Source organism: Fukomys damarensis, unplaced genomic scaffold (genome assembly GCF_012274545.1).
Source record: "Fukomys damarensis isolate Sample0158 unplaced genomic scaffold, DMR_v1.0_HiC HiC_scaffold_20, whole genome shotgun sequence".
In the NCBI taxonomy this organism is placed as follows: Eukaryota; Metazoa; Chordata; class Mammalia; order Rodentia; family Bathyergidae; genus Fukomys; species Fukomys damarensis.
In genome coordinates, this window is record NW_022900932.1 from 6,620,008 (window position 1) to 6,632,160 (window position 12,153).

General features: G+C 42.6%; 1 protein-coding gene across 1 annotated transcript in view; it reads right to left on the bottom strand.

The window, feature by feature from the left end:
* The window catches only part of Kif6 (kinesin family member 6), a 314,938-nt gene extending 304,064 nt beyond the window's left edge, over positions 1-10,874 (bottom strand). Inside the window, exons 1-3 of the mRNA XM_010638879.2 lie at positions 10,545-10,874; positions 6,749-6,858; positions 1,469-1,543 (exon numbers count right to left, since the gene is read on the bottom strand). Of these exons, the coding sequence (XP_010637181.1) occupies positions 1,469-1,543; positions 6,749-6,858; positions 10,545-10,610 (251 nt within the window). The 5' untranslated portion in view covers positions 10,611-10,874. The remainder of the gene's footprint in view (positions 1-1,468; positions 1,544-6,748; positions 6,859-10,544) is intronic.
* Between the last annotated feature and the right edge of the window lie 1,279 nt (positions 10,875-12,153).

Consider the following 12,153-nt stretch of genomic DNA (forward strand, 5'->3'; position numbering starts at 1 on the left):
GACCGAGAAGTGACCAGAAGCCATAGCTGAGGGACAAAAACGGTTTCAGTGGAGCATGGGGTAGCAAAACCTGGTAAGAACAGGGTCAAGAGAGGAAGTGGAGTAGTAGATCCACTCAACTATTTCAAATAAATGTGCAGAGGAAAGGGAGGACGGCCAGAGGAGCAGGTGGGACTGGGATGAGAGCAAAGAGTGGGAGGAAGACCCAGGAATCCATGAAATCCAATCTCAGGCTCACTCCTCACACCACTTTAGGAGGCCTCAGTGTAAAAATGAGGCCATCTATCTGAGGAATGACCTAACCCAAAGGCTTACTAAAAGGAAAGGGATTTTAGAAATGTTTCACATCTGATCAGCGTAATCTAAAGGGAGTCACTTGATGGTGATCACACAGGAAATAGCAAAAGCTACTTGAGCTTCTTCCTCCCGGAGCAGGAGGATAGCATTGCATGGGATGGGCTCGGATGTGAAACACGGGAGCTTGAGAGAGAAAGCGTGGCAATGTGTGGCCAGCAATGAATCCACAGACAGGGTACACTGTTCAGTGCCCCAGAATACTGGGCTCATTTGGCAGATGTATTTTCATTTAAATAGTAAAGCGGATCTATATGGAGACTATTAGGTCATTAAAATCATCCACCTGATGTCAGGGTCAGAAAGCCATCTTCTTAGTAGCGTTTTCAGAATAGATTTCCTACAAGAGGATGGTGTGATTATCAGGGAGCTTGACTGCCACATCCCAATGAGATTTTGCCAAGATACATTAGTAATTTTGACTCCAGTAGTCAGCAGCTGGGAACTGCCTGGCTGTATCGAGCAAATGGACCTAGAAGGTAAGGACCAAGCCTTGAAATGACACCGAGGTGTGGCAGAGCCAAGCACCATTAGGCCTCTGGGAGCCACCCAGACCTTCTTACACTTTGTCCTTCTAACTACATGTTTAAATACTGGGCTGAAGAAAGAGCATTGAAATATCAGTGGGAAAATCACCTAGGGCTATGCCACCAGGGTCACGCAACCCTGAGTAGTGGCACTGGGTCTCTGCAACCCTTGGTTTCTATATCTTTTAAAATAGGAGTAATGTGCCAGGTGTGGTGGCACACACCTGTAATCCCAGCACTTGGGAGGCCGAGGTAGGAGGATCGCTGTGAGTTCGAGACCAGCCTGGGCAACATACTGAGTTCCGGGTCAGTCTACATAGTGACAGTCTACATAGTGTCTCAAAAAAACCCAAAATAAATAAATAAACAAACAAACAAACAAATAGTGATGAGAGCGATTCTGTCTCACTGGCTGGCTTGAGGCCCAGAATCAAAGTCTAAAGCATCACCTATATGACGATAAGATATTAATGCTATCATCATCACATGCCTGCAAGCCTGAGGGTACCACTGGCAGGTTGAAGCACACTTCTGTTATCTGAGAATTGAAGACAAGAGGCAAAACCACAAAATCTGGGAAATCCTACCTCTCAGCAACTGGTTTGGCAATGTTTTCAAAAATGATCTCTTGCTTTGCATCATGATCAAAAATCCTTTGAAATCTGCAATGTGAAAATGGCAATTGTTTAAAAGCTGAGCCTTCAAACACGACTGGGTTAATCAATCTGGTTTTTCCGCGAGCTTTGTACATGACCCCGCGTTTGCGTCACTGGGCTCGCCTAACGGAACACAATGTCTGCCCTGTGGTCCCGCCACAGTGTGCTGTTGTGCTCCCGATACAATGGTGAGTAAACAGCATTGCTTTCACAAGATCCGCACAATGAATCCTTGTGAAAAATGGCAGCAGCTTTGAACCCAATAATAAACTGTGTGTTTTTCAACTCTCAGGGGGTCAGTAGCTACAAACGGCACCAAATTCAACGCACAATGACCTTCTGAAAAATGGCAGCAGCTTTGAACCCAATAATAAACTGTGTGTTTTTCAACTCTCAGGGGGTCAGTAGCTACAAACGGCACCAAATTCAAATCGAGATAAGCGCACAAAATGGAAACCCAAGAACAGGGTGTAAAATGGCCAAAGGATTTCTGGTGTCTGACCTGTGAGGAAGGGGTGCGACTATGCACGGTGTGATGATCAAATTTAATTTCAGATGTTTGAACAGTAGTTTATTTTCCACTAATTAGGTTCTGCATTCTAGCATTGACGATTTCATTCTCAGGGTGGTTTGGTTTTATTTTCTTGGCCACAATTCAAAAGTCAAAAAGTAAATTAAGACAGATTTGTTCTTCGAAGAGAAGTTTCTATCAGCTTGGCAGTGCCAAGGGAGGAGTCAGGGTGGGGTCCGTTTCACTCCTCTCCCAGGGCCGCCCTGACTTAGTACAGGACCACAAGCCCAGAGGACACCTGAGACAGGAGACATGTAATTATTCTCTTACAGGGACTGAACCACAAGTATGGCCCCCATTAAAATATTTCAATAATGAGACAGAGAACAGAAACAAGGAAAATAGAATAAAATGTTAGTAAAAGGTGAGTCTCCTGTGGAGTATGTAAATGTCAATTAGTTTGTTCGTCCATGTTTTCTGCACATTTAAATTTTGAAGTTTACTGTGGAGAAAGGAATGCAAAACCTTTAAAACACACACTTTGAGGGCAGGGCATCCTGTGCCACTCTGGCCCTAGGTGCCCCCCTCTGCAAGACAACAGGGCACCTGTTCAATTAAAGTGGAGGCTGCAGGCGAAATGTTCGGTTGCTCCCACTCATGAGGAGTTCAGAGGGAAGACTGGCACTAGCCTGAAAACATAAAATGCAAAGAAATTTGTCTTTAATCAACGGTGACTTCCTGCAGCTCATCAACCTCCCCTTTAGAGAAGCAACTAGTGAACTCTCCGGGGCCTCTTCTAAGGACTTAGGAGATGAGCTTATGGTCGAGACAGCAGTATTGACCGTGCAGTGTGCCCCAACCAGTCCGCAAAAGCCTCAAAGACCAACACCAACGCATGAGTATTGCACCGAAGTCGACACAGGCATGGCTGCCCATGAGAGTGCTTTGCAAAGTGTGGTCTGTTCCGGTGTCTGAGTGCAGTGCCCAGGAGCGCGACAGATAAGCCGGCTAGCTTCTTGCACCAGGCTGCTGCTGATGGGGTGCCTTGGCCGAATTCCCCACACCACTTGCTTGGACACTGGGAATTATATCTACTACCACATCAGCAAAAGAGATGGCAGGGGCATTGTCATCTGCAGCATATATTCTGGAAGGCGCCTTGCTTATGCTGGATTATGGCATGATCATTTTTCAAATCTATTTCCCAAACATATGCCGAGTGCCTACCATGTACCAAGCACTTCCACCAAGCTTTAAATTAGACTAAAATGTAACGTTAGTACAGTACATATAAAGGATACTGAATTCCTTGGGGAGGGAAATGACACCCTCCAGCACATAAAGTAACGGCCAAACCACAAGCAATTTACAGCCCTCTGTTCACTGGTTTCTCCCCACACATTTTAGAATGGAGACTTTAGCTCCACAGTTTATGTTTACAATCCTGAATTATATATTAAACATCACATATCATCCCAAATATTTTATTTCATATAGTTGCACAGTGATCTAAAAAGGTCTTTTGATCAGTTCTCTTCTGAAAAACACTAGAGAGAAAATAGAATCTGAATCAGGAATTTTAATAGGTCAGTCTGATTACTTATGAGAAAGTTGAAGTTCACAAAGATAATCGCTCAGAGTCCTGAAACTCATCAGTACCATGCCTTGAGATATAACTTGGGTTTCCTAGAAGGGCCTCTCTTTTATTAAGATGTTGAATAGGCCATTTCTACTCAGCATATATTTATTCTCTGCCTCCAAATTGTTCTTCCGGCAACCTTCCTCATCTGGTAAATGATACTATGTCCTTCTAAAAGTTCAGTCGGAAACCTTCAGGCTACCCTTGACCCCTCTCTTTCTATTCAACACCCTATATTCATTCTACTGGCAAATTCTGTCACCTCTAACCTTCAAAATACATCTAGAGGGGCCAGGGACTTAGCTCAGTGGTGCTGCTGCCTGCCTTGCAAGTGCAAGGACCTGAGTTCAATCCCCAGTACAAAAAAAAAAAAAAAAAATCCATCTAGAGTCCAGTTACGGTCAGGCCCCTCGTTCCTCAAGGGTTGGCTCCAGGACCCCCTTGGATACCAAAACCACAGAGGCCTTGCATGACACGGGATGGTACTTGCATATACTCTGTACACCCTCCCACAGGCTGTCAGTCATCTGTAGATTCTCACAGCACAACACAATGTGAATGCTATGTAGGGAATAATAAAAATCTGTACATGTTCAGTGCAGATACCAGTTTTTCACATGTTTTGAACCCACAGAATGTGGTTCTACAGATGCAGAACTGCACATACAGAGGCCGACTATATCCTGAACATTTCTACTGTTACCACTCCAGTCCACGCCACCCTAACTTTTGACCTGGTCTCCCTTGTGGCAGCCCTGTTGGTCTCCCTGGACCCTTTACAGTCTATTTTCCAAGTGTCACCAAGGATCCTGCTAGGACATAAGTGAGATCATTTCATTCTCATGCTCAAGACCTTCCACTGCCCTCCCATGATGCTTAGTGGCAATGCTCAGGGCTCACCAGGACCTGGAGGGCTCTACGGGTGTGAGCTGCCCTTGCCCCTTTGACCTAGCTGCCTTTCCTTTTCCTCAGTCATGCTGGGCACACTCCCACTTTGGGGCTTAGGTCTTGCTATTCTCTCAGCCTAGACTTTCCATTCCTCAGCTACGTGAATGGCTGCTTCCTAGCTTCCTTTCAACCTTTGCCTTTACTTCCTCCCAGCACCCTTTCTTCTCCTCCCCAGCCCCACTAAGGCCCATGACATTTTCTGACATACACTGCTCTTACTGATCTCTCTCCTCCCACTCACATGAAAGCTGTGTAAGACCTGGAGCTTTGGGATGCTAGCAATGAAAACAGCAAACATGCAGAGTGTGCTCACTAATTTTCTTGGAGGAAACCAGTCCTAAAAATGCTTCAATATTGATCTCTCAATATATGTATACTCTATTTAATAAATTTTTAAATATTAAAAGTGGTATTTTCAATTCAGAGATGTACAAATAAGCAAGCAGTGCTTTTTCAATAGGCACTTGTGGAAATGGCCTCTCTATCCAGAATGGGAAGCGTCCTTTGGAAAGGGATGATAGATACAGACACAGGCAACTGTTCTTAATCTGATACATGATGCCAAATGAAATGTTTTGGCAAATGGTTACTTACACCAGCTTCCATAAAGTCATAGCCATTAAGATATGTAGCATGCTTACATCACTGAAAAAACACCCTACAGAAAAAGTGCACCATGTATTACAGGGTGACTCCTCAAAGGACATAATGAGAGGTAATGGTAAGTCACAAAGACATGGTAAGGACCACCTCGCTATGCAACCGCGCTTTAGCAGCTCCTGCCTGTACTTAGAAAAGGAGACACAACAAGAGGAGGTGGGCATGGAAGGAGAGAGATGCGAGAGACAAAAGGAAGAGTTATGCAGACCAAAGAGAACTCTTTGAGATAAAAAAAGAGCAAATAAAAATTTGAAAAGAGGGGGCTAGTGATATAGCTCAGTGGTAGATCATATGCTTAGCATATGTGAGCCCCTGAGTTCAATCCCTGGTGCTGTGCATGTGCATGTACACATACACATACACACACACACAGAATAAAATGTCTGGAATGATATTATCTAGAAGGCCAGGAGGGGTAGTCTCAAAATGGGGCCTTCATAAAATGCTCTAGGGAGAGATACAAGACAGCAACTAGGATTTTTCCAGTTGGGCCCAGAAATCTACCCCCAAAGTTCAGGCCAGACATCACATATGCATTTAACTTGGGCTCAAAATTCACCAGAAATCACAAGAGGGGATTAAAAGAAATGGTTTCATCTAAAAGTGGAGAACAAAGGCAATGTGAAATAACCATAATCCTCAAAGATACAAGGCCTGGCTCCCAGAACAGTACTCAGACCAAAGGCACTGATGACAACCCAGAGTGGCTGATTTTTTTTCCCCTCAAACCCTGGAGAGCACAGCCCAAGAGGGAGAAAATGCATCCATAAATGTGAGAATATAAGGAAACCAGGATGTTCTAGTTACTATGTTAAAAAGTAAAAAAAAGAAACAGGTGAAATTAGGCACAGTAATATCTTTTAATTTAATATATTAAAAATTTCATTACAATATATAATATAAAAATCTGAGATATTGTACAGTCTTTTTGTCATGGGTCTTCAAAAAGCCTTCATATATTTTATACTCTATAGTATATCTCATTTCAGCCTAGATGCATTTCAAGTGCTTAAGAGCCACGTGGGGCTGATGACTTACATGGGACAGCACAGGTTTCAAAGGTACCTAGGAGCTTGTAAGATCTGCATCGACAAAGAAAGCTCACCTAAACAGGATGCAGATCATATCTTACAGTCTGCAATAAGGTTACATCATGGACTGGAACCTCCTGTAAATACTGAACCACTGCAGGCTGAGTAAGAAAAGGATAGCACTACACGAACACAGGTAGTAAAGAAAGGCTGGGATCTTGGAACACAAAAGCAGACACAGACATACACTCTCTTTTCAACCTTGAGCATAGCAGTGAACCTGAGTTCTATTTACTAGTCAAGAGAGCTGTACCATGTTCTCCACAAGACACTGGGTGCAGGATTTCTCAGTGGCTATTAATGCAGGGCAAGAGTTAGCTCACTAATGAAACAGAAATGCAGGAGGAGAGTGATAAACTTACTTAAATCTGTAGCATTCTCGCTTATTATTCACAAATCCATCTGCCAAATCGCGTGGTAAGATAATTTCCAAGCTAGGTGTTAATTTTTCATCTTCATCTATGGAATAAATCTGAAAATATGAGGAGAATAAATGAATGTACCATGGTAAAATTACAAGTTAAACTGTGGCCATGTTATTATGACTTGCATTGTCATGTTACAAAACTTGTAGTCGTACCTTGGCACTTGCTTTGTCAAATTTAGAACTCAACCCATTTGACAGATATTTTGTTTGGAAATCGGTGACTTCAGTCAAAAACCTGGGGTATCAAGGTTTCATTATGGTGTTGAGATAAAATGTCATAATACAGTACAATTTGGATAATTTTCCTCTTTGAACTCCATATGGACTCAAATATACAGAAGTGAACAAAAGGAAAAAATGCTATATCAACGTTCAAATCATCTCTGAATGACTTAATATTCAAATCTGAGCATATGAATGTTTCTGAAGTTGTGAATGAAAACTAACAGTCCTGAGAGCAACATACTGCCACAGTAGTGCTTTCACATTATATACCAAGAAATTAACATTTCGCCGTAATCAAGAAGCATTTCTAAGCATTTCCAAAGTACTACACACCAAGATACAAAGATGAGGTTCTGAGCCTTCTCAGAGAGCTCACAAGAATGCTCAAATTTCAATTTAAAGAAGCCCAAGTTGCCATGAAATATATTCAGGCATTTGGTTAAGTTATGTAATTTTAAAAGACACACGTAGTTCCTGTCTTTGATGTCATTTTTAGCATTGTCATCCCAACCCAGCTATTAATTGGCAAGTGACTCGGGGGAAATCACTTAGCCCCTCTAAGCTGATAGGGAAATGGAGGATGTTAATCAGCCCTTGCAACTGCAACAAGCTCTGATTCTCTTCTCAGTTACTACTCCTTTATTTATTAACCAGAAAAAAGCCTACGATTTGAGGTCCAAATGCTGAGCTCAATTTACCAGCTGTGTGAGCAGCCACCACTTTTAGAACCAAGGCTCTTTACATAGAAAATGAGGAAAACAGAATTGCCTTCCTTACAGGGGATCTAATGATGTAATGGAAATGGAAGTATTTTGTAATGCACCATAAAAAGTTACTCATTAGATTTCGAAGGTTTTTTTTTTTTTAAAGACTTGTCTTTCACCAAGATATAAAATTCTAACAGGCAATACTTCCTGTTTCAGACCCATTTAGAAGCTTGATTATAGGGAAAGAGCTATACTCCTAAGCAAGTAAATTCCTACCTAAATCTCCAGAAAGTATGAATAATTTCCTAAGGAGACTTTTATTGAAACCTCACATTTAAAATGTGAAGACTTAGGTTAAAAAGTCATTTTGAAAAATAAAATTATTGGTACAAAATGATGACATCAAGTTCAAGGCTTTCTGGCTAAGTTTTCTAAAGAGAGATTTTAAAGTATATCCCATAGGGCACTACATTAAAACAAAGTTTAATAGCTTAGACAGGTGAATGAAAGGAGTGTGTAAGACATGAAACACACAAGAGTGAGGACTGGCATACATTTAAAAAATAATGTGTCTCCCTGTACCCAGACATAAGAGAATTGACGAGTAGGAACAATGGCCCCAACTCACTCTTTTTAATCTATTCTGAGGCATTAAGAAAATTCCTTAGGGCCAAAAATCTTTAATATATTAGCTTTCTACTCATAATCATAAAAATATTTATTATCTGATGTAGGACAGCTATTTTTTAGAAAACAGAACACATGCAAGGATGAATATGAATGTTTTGAAATGTACAAAGCTCTGCACAAAAGTACTGCCATTGTTAAAACCATCAGACAGGTTCATACCATGCATCTTTTTTAGTAATTTATAAATTATTATTTAACTTCTAATGCCTTAAGAAATAAGATTAATAGAAAGCCTCTGGGTCACTCTGTTTAATACTACAGACAACATTTGCAGTTAAAGAAATAACCAGACAATCTTTTGGAGAACAAGATTTGGTGCTAACTTGTGGGGTCTCTAACGGGAGGGCGAGGAAGTGCTACCTTGGTGTTTATTCCTAGTCCCTTCTTTTTGTGTATATGACATCATGTAACATCTCAGGATCTGATGTCATAAAATATATTTTGGGGGCAATCAAACAATCCACTCTGCAACTAAAGAAATGTAGAAAGAGGCACATTAAAATATCCAAACACAGCCTTTTAAGAAAAGAGAAAGTTCAATGTCAAATCCAAGGCTCTCCCCAACTCCCCAGCCCAACATCTCTCTTTCCTACAGCTGAGCACCTGCTTCTGACTGCCAGAATCTGTGTAAACTCAACACTTTAAGCTAAGAATCTGGGACTTAAACACTGCATATAATATACTTTTTACATGCACTTTTAAAAATCGTTGTGTAGGTGACTGCAATAGGAAATAAAATGAAAAGACACCAATGATTCTTTTTATACTGCTTCATTTCTTTTTTAAAAGCCAATGTTTTCTTTGGTGTCTTCTCATGTGTCCTCTCCTAAATGTGTATTATGAAAAAAAAGAACTGATGGTGATGATAAAGACATTATATTCTCCTTTTAAATACATAAATTACACGAGGCAAGTGCTAAATTATGAGACACTACAATGTTACGCAAACACATACTCGCAACACAGATATGAGACAGACAGCAAACATTATTAATACACCCATTCAAAGTGCTCACAAATCTAACCCAAACTGTCCTTGCCTATATTCATACTTGGAAGTAAAAAAAATTTTTTTGCCTGAAAGGGAATAGCTTTGTAATAAAAAAAAAATTCTTAAGTCACAGTCTAGTACTCACCATCTAGGTGGCCTGGCCACATTTAACTGGTGACTCAGTTTTCCTCATCTGTAAAATGAGCAAAAGGACACCCACCGTGCAGGATTCTTGTGAGAAACAGATGGCGCTCACAAAAACATCTGTCAAGTGGCAAGTTAGCCAGACATGGGAAGAATGACTGTTCCCTTCACAAGAGAGGACAAAGTTCTAAAACATTAAGAGCATACAGAGCATCTGCCAAGAGCACGGAGGATGTCTTACTATTCTCTGCAATCTTCTGAATTTAGCACAGTAAAGGAAGCTCCTGATAAATACTCGTTTGTTTTCTGAGTGAGGTGTATTCTTTGGGTCAGGATGCATGAATAGCTATGTACTACGACTGCACCTCACGGATCACGTTTAAATTGGCGAGTGACTATAATTGGCCAAGGAATTCCGGAGAGCTCAGTGCATGCAAATGACGTTGTATGTGTAAACCTTGTGTGTCTGTGTCTGCCTCAATACGCATCGTTTCAGACACTGGTAAACATGTATCGCCCGCTTGCACAAGTTTTGGCCAAGTGTGAAAACGTACATGGCGGAGGGGGCGCGCAGATTTCCAGAAAGGTGCAGTAAGTGCCATGGCCGAGGCACGCGCGCCCGCACACACACACACACACACACACACACACACACACACACACACACACACACACACCAGAAAGCGCCCCGGGTGAACGCGTGTGCTTCGTGCAGCGCTGAACCAGCCCACCCACCAGAAAGCGCCCCGGGTGAACGCGTGTGCTTCGTGCAGCGCTGGGCAGTGCAGGACTGGGCGGGGTCTGTGGGTCGCTTTCCCGACCTGGCGCTACAGCATCCAGTACTGCGAGTAGCACTGCGGGGGATTCGAGGGCGTCGCTGCGCTGTCACGGGCTCCCCATCCCTCCGCCCCTCACGCCCACCCTCCCGCGTCCCGAGGCCCCACCTCGCCCGTGCCCCTCCACTCATCGCGTACCCCTTGTTGACGCTTCCGGCCAGGGGGCTTTACCCTCGCGAAAATCTGGATAGTCTGCTTCACCATCTCCTCCCCTGCTCTGACTGACCCTTGACCTCTCTCTCGCTCGGGCCTCGCTTCCAAAACTTCTTACTCCCACCACTCTCCGCGACCCCGCAGCCTTAGCAACAGTAACTAGGGATACTACCCGAAGAGCACCGCGGCAGTCGCGATCCCGCCTCTTTTCCCTAATTGGTCGCGGAAGAGGAGGGGCGAGCCAAGAGAGCAGCTGAGGGGTGGAGATGGGGCTAAAGAGAGAGCTCCGCGCATGCGTGAGGGCAGGACCTTGGGGCACAGGTCAGAGGGCCGAAAAACAGCTTACTGGTCCCACTTAGGTTCCTTAACCCATTGTTTGTGCTGTCACCTCCTTTGGGTACTGAAATCATTCTGCCTTTTTATCATTCAGCTATTGAAAAAGTGACGCTTGATCTGTGAAACGCTGTATCCTGGCTGAGAATCCTGGGCTGAGTAAAAATGCCCCGGTCCGCTTGGAGATCAGGGTCTGAGGAAGCAGAAAGATTTTGAACAGAAAATTACAACCAACGGATAAGGACTATACTGCGGTTGGGGTGGGGCGGGTCTGTCTAGCTCTGTTTTGGGAAAGATTGAGACTGGAGGGAGGGGACTGCTTCTCATGTGGTGGTTGTGTCAAGAAAGGAACGGCTCTTCAAAAAGCGACGCCTGAAAAAATGTTCAACCTCATTATCCACGGGGGAAATATAAATTACAACCACAAGGAGATGTCACTGTGCACCCATCAGATTGGCTAAAATTAAAATAACAAAACAGCCCCTAGCAGATGCTGACAAAGATGCAGAGAAAAAGAATCGACCAATGAGACTATGTAATGTGAAATGCATACTATATAATGAATGGTACAGGCATTATGGAAAACCAGTTTTGATAATTTCTTACAAAGCTAAAAGTGCAGCTACTCTGAGACACTGCAAAGGCACTCGGGATTAATAGCCCAGTGAAATTAAAAAGTGTTCACAAAAAAATCCTGTACACGACTATTTATAGCAAATTAATTTGCAATAGTCACAAACTGGAAACAAGTCAGATGGTTAACCGAACTGTTATTCTATTCATAATAGCAAAATAGCGTAATAGCAAAATAGCATAATAGCAAAAAGGAACTCTTGCTACCAAGCAACTCGGATGAACTTCCAGGGAAATATGTTGCGTAAAAGATGCCAAATCCGAAAGTTAACTACAGTATGATTCAGTTTATGTAAGATTCTTGAAAGGACAAAATTACAGAGGTGGGGAGATTAGTGGTTGCCAGGGAGGAACAGAGGTGGCTATGGTTGTAAAAAAAATCTTCGTGATGGACCATTCTGTATCTGGCTGCAGGGGTGGTCACAAAAATCACACTCATGACAGCATTGGATGGAACAAAACACACAGATGAGTACATACCAAGCATGCAAGTCAGTTAGGACTCTGAATAATATTGATTCTATCAATGCAATGCCCTGATCATAATATTATACTACAATTATGCAACACATCTCTTGTAGGAAACTTGAGGAGCGGTAAGCAAATTTCCATTGCCTTTTACAACTGC